General features: G+C 42.6%; 1 protein-coding gene across 1 annotated transcript in view; it reads left to right on the forward strand.

Moving 5' to 3' along the window:
- The window catches only part of lpgat1 (lysophosphatidylglycerol acyltransferase 1), a 50950-nt gene that overhangs the window by 8833 nt on the left and 18897 nt on the right, over positions 1-23220 (forward strand). Inside the window, exons 3-5 of the mRNA XM_047573807.1 lie at positions 11184-11302; positions 12650-12745; positions 18305-18584. Coding sequence (XP_047429763.1) covers positions 11184-11302; positions 12650-12745; positions 18305-18584 — 495 coding nt within the window. The remainder of the gene's footprint in view (positions 1-11183; positions 11303-12649; positions 12746-18304; positions 18585-23220) is intronic.

Raw genomic sequence — 23220 nt, forward strand, 5'->3', positions numbered from 1 at the left:
CCATTACATAAAAGACAAACAATACGCAACAACAATAACCAGTGCAGACATCAATTATTCAACGTTAAAAATATAAAAAGATAAATGAAATAGAAATTGGAATAAATATGTAAGTGAATAAATTATATGTATGTACGTTAAAATTAAGTTTTTAGCTTTTGAAATGTGAATATATTGAGTTTTCCTTGATAGTAAAGAATATTTAGGTGTTGTGGTTGTTTAAAATTCAACCTGACCTCTGGCGAAGTTTTTAAGAGAAACGTGATACTCTAGTGTCATATTAGTTTTCTCAATAACTACTGCATAAATCAGAGTATTTTAAAGAAACCTGCACGAGGTGCCTCCTTTTTGAGCCGTGTCATACCCTCGATTTCAATCTTCCTGAAAATGTTGTGGCACGAGAATGATCAGATTTCACACTGGACGGAGAACAGTAGTTAATGAAGGGCTGCAGAGGAGCTGTAACAGAAACTGCGTGTCATTTGATAAGGCCTCCCGCCGCACACCCACAGAAGTGTTAGCAGTTACTTGGCTGATTACACTTGTTCTCTGGACTGTGTGGGCGTTCGCAGATCATCTTTGATTGACGTTTCCCTTGACTGTCCTGAATTATCTTCGTTGCACCTGTTGGGGGTGAGACCATTTATTTACAGCTCTGATTCTTTTTCGTCGGCGGCCGTGGCTTCTTAGCGCCGTCCTCGTCCAGATTTCTGTCCCATTTGTGATGGTGTAATCAAAGAAAAAGAAATGACGACACCTACCCAAAGCAATTCAAGAAGATGGAAACATGTATCGCCTAAAAGCAACAGCTGTGTGCACTTTTACTTGCACTTTTACTGAGGGTAAGGACAGTTTTAGTGTCTTGCCAACAGACTTTGGTAAAAGTTTAATGTGCGTACTGCATCAAAACACACTGTTGGTTGAGACAGACTCGCAGTCATGTCTTATACCACAAAGTGAAGCGGTGAAACGGGGAGGAATAATAGCCCTGCAGCTCAGGTTCAGTTAAGAGGGAGGAATTAACATCCCTTTTGTTCTGAGGTCCTGAAACATGTTTGCATAAGCGGAGGCTGATGTTTAATTCCCGTGTGAGCAAAGGGACTGTGTGGTATTGATGTGGATGAACAGCACATTATGTGGTAAATCCATATTTTAATGTTGATGCGTTGTGATGTAATTGATACAACGAAAAGTGGCGGAACAAATGGACGGGGTCAAATTGGCTTTTAGCTTTCGATGGGGGTAAGAAATTAAAGGCAAATCAGGCCACGAGGAGACGTGGACGACAAAGATTGGACCTTATGTCACCGTCATGAAACTGGCCTATCAAGTCAGGGAGATAAGTGCTTTACATACCTGGTAAACATTTAACAGAACATCTTGTCCCTTTGAGCCCGTTTAATCTTATTTTATCACTCGACCTTCAGATGTTTACAGATTGTTTGATATTAAGATGACGTCAGCGCTGTTTTTACTTTAGGCAAACGTGTGGTTTCCAGAGAATGAATCCCACTGACTCTAGTGACCCCGCGCTTTTTCATAAACCACCACCAGCACCAGCAGCGTGTCGGTTATTTCATTTCATTTATAAATTCTGTTTCTGTGACATAAATTGGTTGGTCACATGACACCTGCATTCTGTGTTTTTACGACTTTACCTCAAGTAAAGCAGGTTGATTTTTGATGAATTTTCTGAAAAACCGTTAGATCGATTAATGTTGAGTCCTGACATTTCGCTGTTCTCACGGTGCCCGATCAAGCATAACATTATGACCACCTTCCTAATATCGTGTAGGTCACAGTTGTCTTCTGCAGCTGACAATATATGTGTATCGCTCCGGGATCTAGTTAATTTGGAGGCCACGTCAAAACCTTGTGCTGTTTTTCATGTTTTCAGTTTCAGTTGTTCCTCAACCGTTTGTTTTTTGTGTGTGTGGGTCTGAGTCAGGCTGCATCCTGCCGGGGATGCCATAAAGACGTGTCATCATTGCTCTGGGACGGGGTTGACAGGTCTGGTCTAGATGGGTCCTACATACACTAAGTAACATCTACATGAATACCAGGTCCAAAAGTTTCCCAGTAGAACATTGAATCGTCAGATGGTGAATGTTATTAACTTCCCCTGTCAGTGGTTTTAATGTTGTGGCTTATCGGTGTACATTATTATTATTGTTAAAGGATTAGTTGTCTACTCTAAAGAAATCCATACATTAATGGATTGAAAAAATATTGCTTGTAGCAGCCACAGCTGCTTCAGCGCTCCACATTATAACTCCTAATATTTCTAAAGTTCATAAATGTGTCAGTTGACAGATTTAGCTGCCGGCCAAACGTGGTTTACTTTCCTGCGAATGGTCGCTCTTCACCGAGTTGATACTGTCAACAAAAAGCCTGAACATGAATGAAACATTTACCCCCTCTTCTGTGAGCCTCCGTCCTCTTTGGCCACACTCAGGTGGGCAGCCGCCCTTTGTGACGGAGATGTTGTGATGCCTTGCCAATTCTCCTTTAGAGAGAAGAGGGGGACGGGGACGGGGACGGGCGGCAAGGTCAGCGCTACACCGTTTAGCTGACCACAGATACCGGATTAGACACTGCGCCTGCAGCGTGGCTGTCATCCTGCCGCGCTAACTGTGTCATCTCTCAAAGACAATTTCCCTAATGTATTCTATCTGACAGATGACCCATCTCTGTGATATCATTTATGCTCTTCTCCCGCAACAATGGGGGACTTCATCGGGGCGTCGAAGGCACGCTCCTTATGAAATGACATTGCCTTCGGGGGGGGGGGGGGGGGGGGGGCGCACACCCGGCCCACCCCTGTCCCGAGTGTCACAGATGTGTCATTTTTCTCGAAGTATGCTCTCAATTCCCGCTCTCGTGAGGATTGGTCTTATTCTTCAGAGGACGGGAGGTGAAACAAAGGCCTGAATTGAACACGCCAATAACACTTGATATCCACGATATTGGACGATACTACTAAAGAACGGATAATGAGCAATGACAGACCTGTTGTTGCTTTATATATACACCATAGATTACCAAGTACAAAAGTCTAAGTGGCCCGTCTGAAATGTCACCATAATATAATGCAATAAAATATAATAACAGCGCCCTGCACTGAGCAGCTGCAGCTGCCGCTTCTGCTTGTGGCCGCTGTGTGTGTGTGGCCTCCGATATCTGCTAATGATCTGCTGCATGAGTAAGTTGTGCATTACCATTACGTGACTAAATCTCATTGTGAACATGCTGAATAGCCAGCGTAGAGCACAGAGGGGTTGAATTTCAAGGTGGAATGACACCATCTTACAACCTGTATCATAAACGATTCCATTTAGCCTTTTACCGTGACTCACGCAGGAGTCGTTCAATGATGGGTTGCTTGAACGCCTTTCTCCTCTGGGTCATGACAGACGATCTTACACCTCATTCAGTGCAGTGTGCGCTGACAATGACTTCACCTAAAAGAGCTTTTCTTTATACTTGACTGGTGTATAATTGACACAGTGAACGTATGTAAGTTTATTTCAGTAACCGTTGGTTGCTGGTTGGTCCTGGTCCTGGTTCTATTCCTGGTCCTGGATCTAGTCCTGGTCCTGGGTCTAGTCCAGGTTCTAGTCCAGGTTCTAGTCCTGCTCCTGGATCTAGTCCTGGTCTGTTTAGTCCTGCTCCTGGTTCTAGTCCTAGTCCTGGTTCTAGTCCTGGTCCTGGTTCTGGGCCTGCCCCAGGTTCTAGTCCTGGTCTGTTTAGTCCAGGTTCTAGTCCTAGTCCTGGTCCCCTTGTTGTTTTTTGTTCACTTCTCTGAATGAAACTAATTATGAACACAAGTTATTTTTTGAATTCCTGTTGATATTTTTGTTTGAGTGGAACAATCGGCGTCGGCTTATTTGAAGGTGCACATCACAGCTGGTGAAACTGAACTCTCTCCAAAAACCCATTAGGTACCGACTACCGCCACAGTGTTTCTTTAACCCGAATTAAATCCTTCTGATTAGAGAGTTCAAACAAAATGATCTGATGAGGTGTATGCGCTGACATGCACCAAGACATCAATCAGAATTTAACATCATGCAAAGTGGTTCTGCAGCTGTGGAGCATCAAAACTGCCAAGATTAAAACAAACAAAACATTTTTTCCCCAGCATAGTTTGAATTCATTCAGAAGATAAAGATGACCAAGGTGGGGCTACCTTTTTTTTTTTTTTTTTTTTCTTAACGTTGCTGTCGAAATTGATTCTGGCTTCGTTCCATCTGTTCCATCTGGTGTTTGCACAACTCGTTGTTTTGCTGCCTCCATGTTTATGTTTCCTTTAGAAACTCGACGCATTACATAATGTTTACACTACGCGCTGCAAAACATGCGCAGAAGGAATGTATTTATTCCAACCGCAGAGAAACAATCGGCGCGTGCCTTTACATGGTATTATTAAGCACGAATATTTCACCTTTGAGCGGATTAAGAAGAGGTTTAAATCAACCGTCTCTAACTGGTTCGATGATACCGGTCCACATCGGGTCAGTCCGTCTTTAATGGCTTTGTCATTTACATTACGAGCACAATACAAGTGTCCAGCTTAACTCAACAATTGGCAGGAAAATTTTAAAGAGCTGAAATGTAGCTAATATAATCTCACTACACTTTACTCTTTCGTTATTGTATCTCTTATAATTACCTCTTAGTATTATTGGGAAATTGGAGCGAATCTGCTCAGTCAATGATATTCAGATAAAAGTTGTGTTACTCTAGGGCAGGAGTCTTCAGCATTTTTCAGGCCAAGGACCCCCAAACTGATGGAGAGATTAAATATGGATCCCCCCTACCTACTATACGTGATCTATATCAAACTGAAAGATAACATCTTCTGCCTCCATTTATCCCTTTATTAAAATGTGTTGGATTCATGTTAATGTGTATTTAAGTAAATCTAAGGGGGGAAAAAAAATAAAAATATATAAAAATGTGTAATCAATCAAGGATTTTGTGACTCCCCCTGTTGAAGACCTGTGCTCTAGGGCCATTACTGACTATAATGGATAACATCATACAGTCACACCATGGTGGTGTTAGACTACCTCAGTGGTCACAGCTGCCCTGGGGCGGACGCACAAACGACCTATCCCACCACCACCAAATATCACTCACTCGCAATCATACACCAGTAGGGTACACGCTGGGAGCACAATGAGTTAACCGTCTTGCACACAAGGACACAACGAACAGTCTTGGTCTAGGGATAGGGCGGATTCGAACCACCAACCTTTCGGTTGTTGCACGACAACATGTGATCATGTTCTATCTTCCTATGTTTGAGGTTTTTGTGTGAAAGCGAAGTTGTCTGCTTCATTGTGATTTCTACTGCATTAATATTGCGCTATGGCTGTATTTACATTATTACATCAGGTGTATTTACATAGAATATTGTTGACCCATTTTTCTGTTGTTCACTTTATTTTGATGCCGTGTCCTTTAATTCATTTTGAAGCCAAACGTGTTGTGTTTAGCCTCATGATTGAGAGCGTTTGGCTCTTTGGACGACTTCAAAACTAAACATGCACTTCACTTAACGTTGGTGTCAACAACTCTACCAGAGGCGCTGTTCTTAGGGGAAATAAATCACATCTTAGATGAGTGTAACAGTTTGACGTTATGCTTTCTTCACTTTCTACCGTGGCTTTTTTACTAACCCCGAGGAGTGTGTGACCTTGGTGCATCTGTGTGTAAAGACAGTGCTGTCGTACAGTAAGAGCAAGATGGTTTTCAGTCTCTGCTATGTTTCATTTTTCTTCTTCTGACCGTTATCTCTACATCAAATCCTGACATTTATGCGCTGTTATTACAATACAATGCCATTTCATATAAAAACATCCGTCAAATAACAAAAACAGCCTCGATGTGAAAGATATACAACCAAAAGTCACATTTGGTTTTGCAAGTTTCTTTCTTCCTGGAAGAAAATCTGCAAGACCACTTGTGTAATGGGAAACTATTCTGTCATGCACCAAATATGTCTGCTCTGTATCTTGCAGCTGTGTTGAATTCCATTTCTGTCATGTTCTTGCTTCATGAAAATACTATTTTGTGGCTGCCCAAAAAAAAGTGAACGCTTATCTGCCAGCAAAGCTAATGCTAACTCCCCTCGAGAGGGAAAGCACACACTCGCTCTGCACCCTGAGGCCCATCTGATGCAACATTTGCATTACACAGAACTGGAACTGGTCAGACACACCCTAAACTGTGGAGATCACCAGTTTAAAAAAAACAAAAAAAAATAACACAGAGAACAGAAAACTGCAGCCCAGCTGAACCTTTTCGGTTCCTTGGTTCTCTGTTAATATGCAAAGCTACTGAAGTGCGTTTAATTTGCAAAGGAAGCTCACAACATGCTCTCCTTGAGGGCTTTTGTTGTCACCCCTCATCTCACATGAGCTGTATTTCCTCCTTTGTTGCAGCTCCCATGTGTATCCTGTCAACAATTGGATACCGGTGAATGGGGAGTGAAGTGGCGTGTGTTTTCTGAATGGAGTCCTGATGGTGTAAATCAAGGGAAAGAAAGCATGGGGGGATCCACTCGTGTTGGAACCGATACACACTGGTCATTGTTGGGTTGGGACCATTTGTCGAGAAGAAAAGGAAGTGAGGGTCTGTTAACTTCCCACGTAGTAAAGGAGACTGTGTAACTCCTTCTTGGAAACGATTCAGTGTCTTATCGTAAATGCAAACTGTTTATTTAAACAATCAATTATTTTCTGAGTAGTATTAGTCATTTGCATAAACACGAAATAATAAAGAGGATTAAACCTATTAAACTTTTATTGAAGCATAGTCATGACATGTTTTAACATGATGGCTATGAACAGGTTTAGTGTAGATTTAGTGTTTGATTTAACTCACAACTACAACTCCCAAACGCTCAACCAACAACTAGGGACGGGCACTGATATGATTATAGCGACACCGATGCCATCATCGATTCTCTTCGATCCAACTCTTCATCCATTGCCTCATCAATTTCTACTGTGAACTTTTGGTTTAGAAAAAAGTAGGCGTTCATGGTTTCATGTAAACAAAAGAAATTTTATTGAGTTTCTAAACTAGAGATAAGAGCTTGTGTAAGTGAACAAACAGGAAATTGTTAAGAGAGCAGAGATTGAGATTGAGGACATGTATTTAATGCCTTGCGTCATCGACAAATGCTTCAGCATGTTGGTGGTGTTGTTACTGTGTTACTGTCCCATTTAGTGAAGCGAAGCCACACTTTCGACTCTTTCAGTCTCTCCAGCGTCTTCTTTGTCGTCACGTGGTGTGAATGACAAGCTTCAACTTAAAGATTTGGTGTGAAAAGAATCGATAAGCATGAAGACTGATGAACTGAACCGCTGGTAACCAGTTATTTTAAAGGAACCGGTTCTTGATGCTCATCCCTACCAACACCAATAGTTTAACCAATAGTTAAAATACTGACTGAGTCAAAAAGCTGACGGGTCCTCTCTCTCTCTTGATTGTGGGCTGTTTCATTTTTAGTGAGTGTGCAACTTAAATTGGACTGTGTTTAAGAAATTCCCACACTTTTGACATTAGAGTTTGGCATTCCTGACAGCGGCACCCGCTGTGGCAAGAAAAGGTTTCAGTTTCTCTGTTGGGAGCTGATTATGCTCCAGGAAAGATCTGCTCGACCTTTCACAACGCTTGGGTTCGCTTCATCGAGTCACGGACAGAAGAGCAACAGTGACGTTGTTGTGTATGCAAACTGAGCGCCAGTAAATGTTTTATCTGTTCCTAACAAAATACCAGGACTGTTCAGTTGTATGCAGCGTTACTTTTCCTCTATATATCGGTTGAAACGCGCCCAATGATAAAACCAGAACTGTCCTTGGTGTGAGAACAAAGCAGCCTGATGAAATCCGATATGTGTGATTGGTGACAGGAGCAGACACACAAAACATTTCCTGGAAAATTATTTTCTGTCACGGCTGATTGATTGATGCTGATTTTCACTCAGCCTTGTACACTGTACATAAAACTTGAATTTGTTGTTTGGGAAAAGGTTAGGTGTCGATTTGATCTGTATTATTTACATGAGGTGTGTTAAAATGTCTGTCGTTACTGATATTGAGACAGATTCTGCCTCAGTTACAAGAGTACAACACTTATCATTACGCTGTGGTTGCATCGTCAGTTCACTCTTTAAAAGGTCCATGATTCCAGCTTTAAGCTATGTGCATTATATCTTAAGTTTTGATTGACGTGACTGAACAATAGCTGGTTCATCGTTGATTTGGTGTCATCGCCATTTCACCTTAGTTTTATTAATCCAAACTCTCTGCCTGTGACATTCACATGAAGCCGGCTACAGAGTTATAAACCAGAAAATGAGTCACATCTCGACATCATTTTGTCAGATCATACAATGCTACATTTTGCGTTGTATTAATGTGTAATGTATGTACTGGCTTGCGATTGGGCATCAACTCGCGTTGTAGCGCGACGTAGACTGAACATGGTGCTCATGCAAATGAGAAATGTTATTTCAGTCAGGGAGCTCCCTCACTCACACGTCTACTAATAACGCTGTGTGTTGACACAGAGCCTCATGATTACGTCTCTAAACTGAGAATACTCAGACTGTGGTGTTTGAGGGCCCGCTGAATTATACACTGAAAATTAAAGTAATCTCACATTAAGAAAAGATCCACAAGTTCGACTAATGCCAAGTAGACATCAATATGCTAATACTTTGAAGCTATGCAGCCTTGTATACACTGACGGCTGCTCCTGAGGATGTCCTGTGGTGGTGTTAGTGAAGGGGGGCCTTTGGGTCTTGTGTGGATCATCCCACAGATACTTGGATCAGTTTGGGATTTAGTGAATTTGGAGGCCAGGTCAACACCCTGTGTTGTTTTGTGTGTGTCTGTGTCTGGGTGCATCCTGCTGGCTATGGCTGCCGTCATCAAGGAGCTTCATTGATATGTGGTGGGGGTGTCTGGTCTGGTCTAGGTGGGTGGTACATGTCTAATGGTGCATTTCCACCGGCACGGCACGGCATTTGCGTGTTTCCACTAGCATGTAGTACCTGCATCGGGTACTATTTTGGTATCGTCTCAGCCCTGGTTCGAAACGAGCCAAAGCGACACTAAAACATAACGTCAGCCGTCTGCCTTCCACTGATTGGCAAACGGGTGTCGTCACTGGAAGCGTCATAAGCGCTAACGACCGACCAGACTGTAAATAAACACAAGACTCTTACCCCAATGTAAAGACTACCAAGCTAGCGTTAGCAACCATTAGCTTACCCTCAAATGTCGTCTTTTTGCATCTCGTGTTTTGTCGTCTGTTGTTGTTCTGGTCGTGACGTCACAGCAGTTTCGCGCAGCCGTGTTATGACGACTCCGCCTGTGTCGAGGAGGTACTATATGGTATATAGTACGTGCCTTGCCATGCCGTGCAGTGCCGTAACGTGCTAGTGGAAATGCACCATAAGTAACATCCACATGCCAGGTCCACAAGTTTCCCAGCAGAACATTTAATTATCACAAGATGGTCACTGTTATTTACGTCTCCTGTCAGGGGTCGTAATGTTGTGGCTGATTGGTGTATTATACCAAGTATAAATTGATTTACTCATCTCCGATCACTTTGGATCTGACAGTGCTCCAGCATCTGGTTGCCTGGGTAACTCTCTCGTTAGTTTCCCACCGCTAATGTTTCAAATGCAGAACATAAATATATTGCTTGTGTATGGGCCGAGCGTTTTGGCTCCTCTCGCCGTCTCCACTCTAGACGGGAAAAGAAAATACTATCAGAAACACTAATTGTCCATCTGGGTTCACCGAACCCTCCGAGGAAGCCTGGGACAAGTGTTTCCTTGCGGTAAATGTTTGTGTAACTCTAGTGATTGCATCATATATCAACTGTATCAGTTTCTCTCATTGGTTGTCACCTCATAGTTGAGATTACTTCATCTTGGAACCGGCCCAGTTCACGTGGCCGGAGTTCTTTTTTTTTTTCACATATCCTCGCTATAGTTTGCTGAATTTAATTTACATTCAAGTGTCTCCTGTCTCCACGTGACATGTGTGACTCTATAGGAGCAGGTAATGAAACGACGGTGTGTTTAATTTGGCAGAAACCTGTAAAATGTCTATAAATAAGTTGATTTTGAATCCTTTTCAAACCATGAATGGTTTTCGTTTCTTTGCCAGTGTGAGTGAATCTCATAGCGTCGCCATGAAACACGTGTTGACTGCTGAGTGTGCCACAGGTTTTGAAAGTCTCGGGTGGTTTCCTGTGCTCGGGTCCAAGTGGCTAATGGAGAAAGTGATTGCGAGATAATTTCCTACTCACTTCTCCTTTCTTATTTTAAACCAAAAACTTACATTTTGTAATTCAGTCACTGCATGAATCAATATAAATGTTCTGTAATGAGTGATCCAGGACAGCAAAAAGCACAAAATCCCACCGGACTTGTGGTTATCATCTAAACTACCCCTGAAGTTTCGGTCTCGCTCGACCACATTTTACAGCAAAGTGTAAATATTTGCAGGACCCATTCAGGACGTCCAGGAGTTTGTCGTCAGGACACTCGTGGAATTGGGAGCAGTAAGGGACACGCTGTCAGTTTTAAACAATAACGGCTGACGGGGATGAAGTGGATTTCTTTGTGTACACTAGCCTGAGCTCTCTCCATAATTGTGTTGACTGAATTATGTTTAATGTTAAAAGCAAAGATGTTGCCTTAACCCAGTTCTTAGCATAATATCTTCACTTAGTTTTGGAAAAAGCGTGGGAAATATGTACTTTTAAACACATCTAGACAGAAATGTGTGTATTCTTGACAGATATACACATGAGATGTTTTTTTTTTTTTTTGGTTGTAATAGTTTTGGCCCAAAAAAAAAAAAGATTCCTGTTGATTTTAGACTATTATCACTGAGAGATTGTGATCAGAGTGGAATCAATGCCCTTCTGAGTTTGAAATAGCACATAAAATAAAGTATAAAGAGCTATTGTGAAACCTCGTCCTTTTGTTTGTTAGACCCGGAACATAAGCATTTCAAATATTAAGGAGAAATATTGAACGTAAACAGAAGTTTTTCCACGAAAAACCCTCGCGGCAACACACTAGTTGGTTAGTCTTCGCACTACACGTTTGATCAGATTGTGTCTGTTTTCGTTTCGCCCGGCAGTAACGGAGTGGGGTGATGACGTGCGGCCGATCTCCGAGGAAGAAGCCATGGTCATCGTCAACCACCAGTCCACAGGAGACGTGTGCACTCTCATGATGTGCCTACAAGACAAGGGCACGGTAAGAAAAGACAGACACGTGCGACTTTATGTGGGCCTCCGTTAGGAAATCTGCCACACGTGATGTCAGCGTAAATGAAAAGAAATGTGGAAGTCTGAACGTGCAGGCTGCTCTGCATATTCTGTATTCTGCTTTATGCGAATAAGGAGTTCCTTTGTTACTGCAAACCCAAAAAATAGGGTTAAAAACTAGTTTAAAGCTTTGATTCAAGTTTATTTAAACCTTGTGTATTAGCTTGTGTGGGTCATGCTAACTTTGCGACCTTTACTTTTCAGAGATTAGGGTAAAGTTGGATAAAGTGCAGCTTCCCAAACTTTATTAAATGATTTTAAACATTTGTTGCATCTGACCCGAAGTTAACTCATTAATTTATTTGAGAATTTATTCGGAGAATCGCTGCTGCAGAGATCGCACACTAGTCACTACGCTGTAAGCCGTTTTGTGCGACTCATCATTCTCATCTCGACAACGAACGTGCTGAGTCCAATGTTAGCATGAGCCGTGGAGCCACGGTAGCTTCGTCAGAGGGAAACATGTGTCATGGAATTGTCCTTTAAAACTCATTGTGAAAGGTTGGTCAGCATTTCAGCCGTCAGTTTGTTTAGCCAAATGACGGCCGTGCAAAGAAAAGCGTGTTTGACAGTTGAGTTAAAGGAAAAGTCCTATTTGAAAACTAGAAAATACCAGAGTTGAATGCGTTCTAATTAATTTATTTTGTACTTGATTGATGGATTTTGACTGTTTCACATACTGGCTTGTTGACGGCCTTGAATGGATGGATTTTGTGCAGTTCAGGAAAGTGTTGTTGCCATCAGATGACACTGCGCTCTTCAAAACAACCCACGTAGTAGTGGAGAATGACGGCAGCAGAAAACAGTGCTGTGGTTTGCTGCATTCAAATTAAAAGTGTGAGTTTGACTGTTCAGCAGCTGAGTTCTCAGGTAACTAATAACAAACGTGCCAAGAGTCAAGAGGTGATTTGCATTTTATTTTTCACGTTGATCACTAGAGATCAACAGTCGGTTAAACCCCGGCACATCTCACGTAGTATAAATAAATACAGATAAGGTGCTGCTGTGTTGTTTTGTGTTTATTGTGTTTATTTTTGTTGTTGTTGTTGTTTTGTTTTTGGGCTGAGGCTGACGCCGCAGTGCTCAAACATGATGACATGATCTGCCTCAACAACTGCTTCCCTGGCCCAGTTTATCCTCTTAGCACTGAAAGGACAGTAAGCCAAATCTGCAGCGCTGCACGTCACGAGGGCGGAAGTGCTCAGATGGGGCCGTATCAGTGTAGTACTGGCTCCTCCAAGTCGAATGTTAATTGAAGTTTCCTTTTTTTTTTTAGGTGGTACAAAAAATGATGTGGTTGATGGACCATGTGTTCAAATACACCAACTTCGGCCTAGTGTCCCTCATCCATGGGGACTTCTTCATTAGACAGGTAAGAGACCAAAGCATTTAGCATGTTTACTCTTGTTTTATCGTCACGCCCAACGTTTAATGACACATAATCATCGCATTAAGAGTTTCTGCATCGCGTTTTTAAACATGTCATTACATTACAGCCTCAAGGGCTGCAGCTACACTCATCGCTGAGAAATAGAGGACTGTTTTCTCCCACTCGTCAACACTTTTGTTATTTTTCCCCCGAGGGTCTGAAGACAAAAAGCACAAAACTTTAGGTCTGAACCCAACTCATTCAACCTCGGCTACTAGTGGCCCACGCAGCAAGACGGCAGTCGGCTGTTTGTTGTTGCGTGGACGTTGGAGTGTTTAAAGTCCTGGTAGTTTCCATCGTATCAGCTCTGTTTGCCTTGTTTATATGTTTGTATTCAAACCAGTTATGTCACCGGGACCAAAGCTGCTTCTCTAATCACTAGTACACAGCTCCTCCCCGTATTCTAGTATGTCCTGTACTGTTGATACTCGTGCAGATTATCAGCGTCTTTATTTGTCGTTTTTGTCTTCATCTCCACTAGATATGGATTTCTAGGGCTGATGCCACCTTTTATTTTTTATTTTTTTCCAGCATTGCATTGGCAGATGAGCTAATTTGGAGCTAATGCTGCTTTTTATCCCCCCATTTACATGATAAAGTCTCAGTTTAACCAAAAACATGAACATTTATTGAACTCAAAGAACATTCTTTTGCTTACAAAATAAAAAAATAAACAGGTAAAAGGATGTAGGTCACAAGTAGGGGCCATTCTAAAGTCAGATAAATTAATAACCAAAAACTCTTATTTTTAATAGTGCTAAGCATTTTCCAGCTTCCAGCTGCACGCACTCTGTTAGTGGGGGATCGGCGATGTATGGGCTGCACTGCCAATGTATCAGCCGATCTCTAATCTCAACATCAGTCCATGTGGTGTGCATCAACACCTTTAATAAAAAAGTAAAATTAAAAAGAGCATTAGTCTTTCAGAGATATTTACAGCAGTAATACTTTTGTGTGCATAGAGGACTCTAAAAAGACAGAAAGTGACATAGACAAAGAGCTACGCCGGATGGTTGCTCACCTTTGTCTACCAAAGAAGCCAATGTTCTTTTACAAGGTCGGATTTGTGTGCTTATCGTCTTTTGCAAACCAAAGTCAAATGGACCCGTGAGCTGATTACAGGGATCGTCATGTAAAAAAAAAAAAGAAAAAAAAGAAAACACAAAACAAAGACTTCAGTATGTCAAGTGTAAAATGAAGCCACAGCGTCTTACGGCCGTGGTGTCCCTAGAAGGAGAGTGTCAGTGAACAACGGTGTGGGAGAGCTACTGATTCCAGCTGGGTCAAACTATGAGACCCTTTGTTGTGTGTGTGTGTGTGTGTGTGTGTGTGTGTGTGTGTGTGTGTGTGTGTGTGTGTGTGTGTGTGTGTGTGTGTGTGTGTGTGTGTGTGTGTGGGGCGGGAAGGAGGAGTTGAAGCAGGCTTGGAGTCAACGGCCTCCTGGTCAGGGAATTCCTGGAATGTCAGTCCTAGAGGTTAATTTGAGGCCAGGAGCACAGATTCATTACAGACTGTCCTAAGATTGGGAGGATTCACTCGGAAGACTCTGATGGGTTATCTCTTTTTGTATTGTGGTATTATGGACTGTGAGTCAAGTCAGTTTTACTTATATAGCCTATTATTACAAATATGTCTCTATGGACTTTTTAATATTTAATGCACACAAGTCTTTCTGTCCTCGATTCAAATAAATGCTGCCTTCAAACTGAGTTTATTTGGTCTATGAGGAAAGCCCATATGTGAGAAGGAAGTGTTGATATTCCCAACAGCCTCCTTTTGCGTTTCCTATTTGAAATTTCCTTTAAATTGTTAGTGTCTTGACTTCTAGACGCCAACGGTCAAAGCTAAATGCTAAAATGTTGTGTGTGCGGGACATCCTATGTTGAAACTGCAGCCTCATAAATGAAGGTGGGAAAAGCTAAAGTTTGTAGGTAGCACAAGAAAACATATGAAAACAAAAAATGAGATGTTATATGTAGACATAGAAGACAACACAATAATAAATATAAAGAATATGATGTTGAGAAGCCTCAACAGCTTTAAGGTTTTTGAAAGACGTATCACACGAGACACACAACCTTAAAACACGCAGCGCACACATGTCCGGAGGGAAGTTGGTGAACACAAAGGAGGGAGAGGCGTAAGGACGGCGTGCACCGCGCCATCTGGAGCCAGGAAACACCTGGAGTCAAAGCAGCGGCAGGTGCACGCGTAGCATATCTATTCACGTCTCAGTTTAGGAGTCTGTCGTGACTCCAGGCAGCGAACGCAGCGACGTGTCATCAGAATTATTTTTAACCGGGAATAAAAATAGAAAAGCATTATTTATTCTACGACCCATCCGTCATACTCTTGTATAAATTGTTTACATATATTTGTTTGCTTCATTGTTTTTCCCCCCATTGGTCGCATTTTCCCCATGACGCTAAACAGAGTTTTCAATTGAAACGAGAACAACAGTGGCTCGTCTCTGTTGATGCCAAACCCTGTTTGTCTACATTTGTTTTGTCTGGAAAATGAATAATGAAAAAAAAAAAAAAAAAGCCTACACACTCATCTCTCACTTTTTTTTAGAGCTGCAGAAACAGCAACGGCGAGAGGGAATTAAATTTTTTAGGTCACGGAAATGCTTTGCCGTGGAATTTCTCATCAGGCACTGTGCCGAGGGTGAAGCACCCCGAGCCTGCTAACAGCCAGACGGGGCTGTAGTGGAAAGTCTGAGCGGGCCCGGTGATTTCTGCCATCCCCTTCGCCTCCCCGCGATACCCTCTGGCACCCTTGTGTGTGCATTCTCGACATCCTTCCTCAGAATACTTCTCACATCCACACGGCGCAGCGTGCAGACGCCCCGGCCGCCCCGGCATGTGCTGTCCACTCAGGCTGACGGACATGTCTCCAAAACATCATTATGCACCACACACACGGCCTGTTTTATGGCTGGAGTTACCACAGTTACCTTCGTTTTATTGTCTCGCCTTCACTTCACCACGTCTGAAAGGTTTTTACACTGAATACACATATAATGCACATAAACAGCTCTTAATGTGTGTGTTAATCAAGTGATTCTGGAAAAAAGGTCTCAGAAATGACTGTCTATAGGAACCTAGCGTAGCATCTGGCTAAACCACATAAAGAAAGTGTTGACTATGCTTGTTCTTCATTTAAATGAAGTTACATCCAGATGGTTTATCATAGACATACCTCTACAAATGTATATGTTGGGAACTTTTACAGTCGAGCAAAGTCGTGTCATTTGCTTGTCAAATTGGGCACCTTCCTTTGAATATTACTGAGGTACACTGAGCAAACTATTCACAATTTCACAGGTGCTGAAGCTAATGCAGTCTAGTACAGCAGACCTTCATACTGCTGAAGCACCTTTTTGCTAAAAGTGAACTTTATGATCTTTTACGAGATGGTTGAGTAGTTTTCCTTTCGCTTTCTGACATTTCTTAAGCTTGGTGCATAGTTCTGCAGTGGATCTATTCGGAGCCTGTGTTGTAACCTACTTGAGTGGTCTACGTCGTCGTGAGCGTTTATAATTGTGAGCCGGTGTGTCATCCTCCGTTCTGTAATGACTAAAACGTTAGTCAGCTGTGTTGAGTTTCTCTGTGTGATTCAAGCGTCGACGATCGGAGCAGAGCTGCTCATGTTGGTGTTGGAGATAATACATGTTGAACGACACAAAGGACAAAATTAGCAGCCATGTGGTGACAAGAACACAATCTTAGATGAAATTCAGCAATTTGTAGCTTTAGCAATGAAAAGCCTTGTGTTGGTGTGACGTCAAATGAATGTTTACCGCACGGACACACGGTCAACTTTGTTTTAACCGTCAAGTCACCAAGCTCAGAACGTCAGGTGAACCCAGATGTTGGTTAGCAGGTTTTCTTTCAAGTTAAGAGAGGTGATGGCAAGAAGAGCTGTGAATACAATAGAAATACTTTTTGAGTTGATAGGGTTACCTGGGCAACCAGAGCCTAGAGCGTCCATTGGCGACCAGCTGCAAAGTGATGGGCAACCAATGAATGCCTTTACTCTTATGTATTCTAATAAACAATAAGTTATACATAAACTTTGAACTCTACCTTCCTTCATAAACAATGTGTGCTACAAGCTTTGAACCTAAAAATGTAGGTAGGCAATGACTCAATGAGGCAAGCTACAAAGCAATGGGCAACATCTGTGTGGAGGGAGCTTAAGAGTTGTGTCCTATACGTGGACAGGGCTTTACGTGTTCACTGAAACATACCTCCAACACCACATTATCAACCTTTAAGTTCGGAAACTGAACATTACAGCCTTCATGATTGTAGGATTGCTGCAGGAATGTTTGTGTTAAAGTATGTGAGAGGAGGTTGTTCACATTAAGAGACATGTCGTCTACTACAAGTGTTCAACAGGTGGTACTGCAGAAATCTTTGATTGATTCAACCTTTTTTATATATATATATATGTATATATTTAATTTTTAAATTTCTTTATGTGTCAGGTATGTTTATGTTTGACAGTTTATGTTTTAATATATATGTGTGTGTGTCAGGTATATTTATGGCAGTTGCACGGCCAACTTACTGTTGCACGTTTTCAATTTTTTCAAAATATATATATATTTTAATATCTTAATATTGAATGCAAAGTGATGATAACAAAATATTTATAAATAGCACTAGGCTGCATTTAATATAGAACACATATAGTAGGTAGGTAGGGGGTCCCTACTTAATCTCGGCATCAGTTTGGGGTCCTTGACCTGAAAAAAGTTGAAGCCCCTGGTTTCTTACTACACTATTTTAGACCTTCAGCTCTGGATGATTCAGTCAAATTCAATGATCCAAGTTTAAATGCTTCTTTATTCTATTAATTTTTCACAGAGAGTTGTCCTCTGAATGCTCTCTTTCTTCCCACCGCACACACAGTGTGACGATAAACCAGGACATTGGAGTGCACTTTCTTTGCTTCATGTGAATCCGCAGTAAAAAAACCACGGTAACGGTGTCAAGGTCATGTATAGGTTCTGATCCTCCTAAAGCCGGCGAATTCATTGGCTTCGTAGCTCCAGCTGTGAATAATTCTTCACTGATATTTGACATTTTAACTTGGTGGTGTAGCAAGCAGTTTCACACGCACGCAGACGAGTCAGGCTAATACATTTAAAATGACTTCTGACCAGGCCTAACTAAAAATCAATCCGGCTGCTCTTCATCCTGCTAATGCGCTGTGATGCCAAGCCCATCGTGTTTTTGCGTCCATTTCAGTGGCGCCATTAATGACATTAATGCGCCACGAGTGCTGCACACTGTGAATGCAACTTATGATTTGGGTTTGATTGATGGTTTTCATTTGTTTGGGTTGGTCCGACGCTCTCAAAAATTCTGTTTTATGATGTTAATTAATTCAGCCCGAGCCATTTTGTCGTCTGAGACCAAATTTCTTGTTTTAAATACTGTTGGCTCTTGTCGGTTGTTTGCTTTAACTTGCGTCCTTTCCGTTTTTCTTCAGGGTAAAGCCCACCGAGACAAGCAGCTGGTCTACCTGAAAGATCACCTAGACAAATACTACCACAGCCGTGACAGGAAGTGGATAGTGCTGTTCCCCGAGGGCGGCTTCCTTCGCAAGAGGCGAGAAACCAGTCAGTTGTTTGCCAAGAAGAACTCTCTCCCCCACCTGACCCACGTCACGTTGCCTCGTCTCGGGGCCACACACATTATCCTGAAAACCCTGGCGGCCCAGCAGGAGAACGGCAGCGTGGGCAGCGACACCGTGACCCTGAACCAGACAGGTAACCGCACGACTCCAGTCCTTCGTGTTAAAACGGGTTTTAAGCTTTGTGTTTGGACCATTAAACATAAATGAAGTTGTCACTGAATTTTATAGTGTTCTTTGAGGATGTAGCGTTTTTTTTTTTCTTATTGATGTTTCCGGTTCTCGGAAAGAATCTTTTTTTGGTAGAGGACAAGTTCCCCTTTATTTATCTCTGCAAGATCTCTCCTCCGGTTTTATGTCGGGTAGAAGTCCAGAGACGAAGCGTGCCTCAAACATCAAACATTAAATCATCGCCTCCGTGTCCCATTGTCCTTTGGGAGTTGTGTTTTAAATGAAAAGCGACTGGTGGTGAAAGATTGCTGGGAGAGGAAAGGGGTGACATGCGCAGAGGTGCTAGAAATTGCATCAGTGTTCCTGAAAACCCCAGCGGTGATTTGCAGGAAAGTCATTTTTTTTTTTTTTCTGTCTTGAGACGAGCCCTAAATACATCCTGTGAGCACAATGAATTCGTTTTGTTGTGAAAATAATACAAAATGTGGAGAAATTTGCGTTGATTTATTTTAAAAATGGACTGTGTTGTTGTTGTTGTTTGTGGAGCATAAAATTATTACTTAACAGCTTTATTACAAGATGAGTATTAGTAACGCCGTAAACATCAAGTTATGGGCCAAGGTTCAAATATATGTTTATGTTTTTATTAACTCAGTAAACCTTTAAAACAATCCTCGGCAAAACGTGCGAAGTTAAAAACAGCCACAGAGATTCGGTGGCTCCCCTACGCCCGGACGCACTCCGCTCTCCCCGTTTACCCAGCGGACTCTCCTGGCTTTCGTTCAAAATCCATTTTAAGGGTGTGCTGTGTTAATAGTAGAGTGGAGAGACTCTGGGTCCAGCATTATTGAGAGTCTTTAGCCCTCCTCCCGTTTGCTAACACAGCTCCGAGTCCTACGGCCTCAGCACTAACGGCGAGATGCCATCTGTTTGTCATTCTGCAGGACAGACTGTCAAACCAAAAGGAAACGTGTCTCTTAATTGGCTGTAGTAAAATTAGATGAACTCTGTTTATGTATTAAATAAGGTGCTTTATGTGCAGGTTTTTTTTAAGGTTTTGTACTAATTTAGCAAAGTACTTAACCAGACACTTTTATATACATACGTACAGTGCTGTGTCTTTTCCTGTAGCTCCTGGCAAGTAGTGGATTTTTTAAAAAAACCTCTTAAGTTAGACAGGTCATTCTTATTCATGTCTAATTGCACATCATGTTTGTCCTTGCCTTTGTACTGTGCTGCTAGTTCATATCCCGGCCTTGCTTCATGTCCTTTCTTCCTGTGCAGCAGCTCAGGAGGAGGGGAAGCGGGTTGCTGCAGTAGGGCTTGTCCTTCCATTTGAATCTAGCTAATGGCATTAAAACCTAGGGCAAGAAAGCACACATACCCAGAAGAGCACTATGTCCCTCACTATCCTGTGCTGTGTGTGTGTGTGTGTGCGTGCATGTGTGGGTGATCAAAGACACAACTCTGTCTCCCTGTGACCCTCCCTGATGCTCTGCAGCGGTGCCCAGAGCCTGCTGACTCACTCAGAGACAAATGGGCCACTTGGAGAAGATAGGATTTGATGTAAATGTGTGTGTCGCTCTGTGTATCAGCCATGCAATGTCACCTGGGTTAAACACACCGCTCGGTGCAAACACAAAGCGCACGGGTCACTAGTCGGTGTAGTGTAGCCAACAGCCCGCAGAAAGACTCAGCTCAAGACTGATAAGGCTCATGTGTTGTAAAACCATATTTACAGCCGGCGGGAAGGCAAAGGGCACTGCTGTTAGTCATTGAAGGTGGGAATGGAGCTCCGGTGAAACCACCGGAAAGCACGTTTGATAACGCCGACCAATCAGCAGCCACGTTTTAACCGCATTTAAGTCGGTAAGAGGGGACAGGTGTGGGTTTCAAGTGTTATAATTGGCCCCTCGGAGTCGCCTGACTGCCAGTTTATTTCCTTCCTCTTAAATGTTTGCAGAATGACACAGCCTATCTGATGTGTTTTTAAATTACGCCGGCTGCTTCGATTACAGTATTGTTTGTCGTGACATATAGGGCACTCGCAACGCCTTGGCTCAGCGCCTCGATCTTTGGCCGCTGACTCACAGGTGGCTGCCTTTCAGCACGCTTAGGAAGAGAGCTGGATCCAGTTACCCACACTAGGACCACTGTAGCGTTTGAATACCAAGGATGTCTATGAAGCCACTGTAACATTGGCATAAATTAGCCAGTTTGTTGGACAGGTTCACTGTGCGCTGGCTAAACATTTTTCCAATGAAGGATGAGGTCAAGTTGACCTTTGATTTGTCACATGCATGCGTTTGCGTGGATAATATTTTGTCAACTTGATTGAGATTATATGCAATTTAGATACAGCATCGGTCACGATATAATTTTGTTATGTGGAAAGCGATTCTGCAGCGTTAATTCTGACAGAATTTTTTTTCCTCAACTTTATTGGCAACTTGCTTTATTCATCTTTTCAAACAAAACTGCCATGTTTTCATCAAGCGGTAACCTCCGAGTCTGAGCAATGAAGCTCATGCGGAAGTGCAAAAAAACTGCAGTTCATCAAGTGGCCACTTGAGGCTCCAAAAGGGAACAAATCTTCATAGACCCCCATGTTAAAAATCCAAACTTTACAGCAGTATTTAACATTTTGATCTCAACACTTTATTTCACTATTCACGACAACTGTACGGGGGGTCAGTTTTTTTCTAACTCATTCGTTTATTTTTTATGAAGGTTTAAAATTCTGCATAATTAAGGCCGTTCCCGTTTGAAATGACCGGCAGTAGCCTGAGCGCATAATTCTGAGCTACCAGGTAAAAGAGAGTTGGGGGGTTCGTGTCTCAGCATCCGACCCTAAGTCCATATTTGGAATATCCAGTGTGTGCGAGTGTGGGCGGAGTAAAGCTCATCCAACATAGCAACCACAGGCTCCGCCCACTTGGGGGCTTCATTTTCGATGTTCAGAATCCAATGGGTGACGTCCATAGCATATACAGCGACTGGTTTCCATTTTTTCTGGAAACTCATCCCATCACCTGACGCTTACCCCTCGTGGGATAAACATATGTTGAAAGAATGTTTTTATTCCAACCAGAGAAATGGTTACAGCACATTAACAAATGGTTTACACATCCTCTTTCAGTCTAATTGAAAATGCCTCTCGGTTTGTTCCGACTGAGGTGGATACACAAGACATTTTTATTCAGATTATTAGCTGATTATTAGATTACATCATCAAATCCTCTCTACTCGTTAGATGTCCATCAGTTTCACATTTATTATGTCCAGCAGACTTGTCTTGAAAACAAAAAAAAAGTGAATTTAGAGCACGGCAGAACCGCCTGTCGTATGAGCGGATAGTGTCAGAAAACATTTGCAGCATGAGTGAGCCCTGTTCAAAGTAAACAGAAAGGATCAAAATGACCTGAATTGTGTCGGCTATGTTGTGTGACATGGTTTGTTTTGAGAGGAACCGAGGCCGACAACGTGACCTTATCGACCTGCACGAACCGACACGTGGCACCTAAACCAGAGGAACTTGGTTTGTGAACCATAACTTTCTATTCACCTCTACTATGAAGTTCATGTTGCTGACACCCTGCGCCCGTTTCTGTGACGGGGATGCTATTGTAACTTGTTAACAACATTCCCCCGTTTTACCGCCTGCAGCCTCCTGACAGTGATGTGATGTAACGTTGCCACACCTCTTGTGAAGTTTAGCTCCAGTTTGTCACACGGTGTGGCGTGTTTCCTTCAGATAAAGGAGCCACTGTGCTCAAAAAGGGAAGTGCTTGCGTCGCCGTAATGTCAGACCGGGCTGTGACATTAGCCGGGCAGTCAAATATGCTGCTCTGCTTCACACCAGGACTCATTTTTAGAGTTAGTGTCTCTGCTGACGGAGGCTGTCGGTGCTTCCTTTTAGGTTTGTGAGACGAGAGCTTAAAGGGAGAGTCCAGCTTTTTTAGGTAAAGCCCACAGTTGGATGGTTAAGGTTGTTATCACCTCTGGGTATGCAGGAAGGAGACAGGTTGAGGACGTGTTGAGGCCGGCCCACCGTTCCCAGAAGTCACAAAAGACATTCTTGGGTAAGAGGGGAATTCAGTCCAAGCAAAACGTTGAATGTGGACGTGTGTTAAATCATCCGCATCACACGGCTCTCTTCACTTATTTCACTGTGATTATGTGCAGGTGATTCCAGAGCTGCCCCCGTTTAATGCAACTAAATACTCGACACACATGCACCGTGCAGCTGACTCCCAAATTTAATCACACGTCTGGCAGTCCCTCTCCCATCTGCCACCGCTCGCCTTCGTGTCTCCACTTTTTTTTTTTTTTTTAAACTCTATTTATTGCCTCCTCTTCTTCTGTCAAATTAAAGGCCATGTTCCAGTGCGGTTAATTGTTGGTTTTAGGTGACTCAAAAATGTAGCTACTGGCCGACTTGTGTCAGGTTGGGACTTCAGCTGCTGACCAGCCTTCATTTGCCTGCTTTGCTGTTATATAAAGTCCTCCAGGGACACAGGCGCCGTCCTAAACCTGAACGCTTTGATCTACTGAGGTGTCACTCAATCTCTGATAGTCATCAAACATAAAGGAGAATATAC

This window comes from Mugil cephalus, chromosome 21 (genome assembly GCF_022458985.1).
Source record: "Mugil cephalus isolate CIBA_MC_2020 chromosome 21, CIBA_Mcephalus_1.1, whole genome shotgun sequence".
Classification (NCBI taxonomy): domain Eukaryota; kingdom Metazoa; phylum Chordata; class Actinopteri; order Mugiliformes; family Mugilidae; genus Mugil; species Mugil cephalus.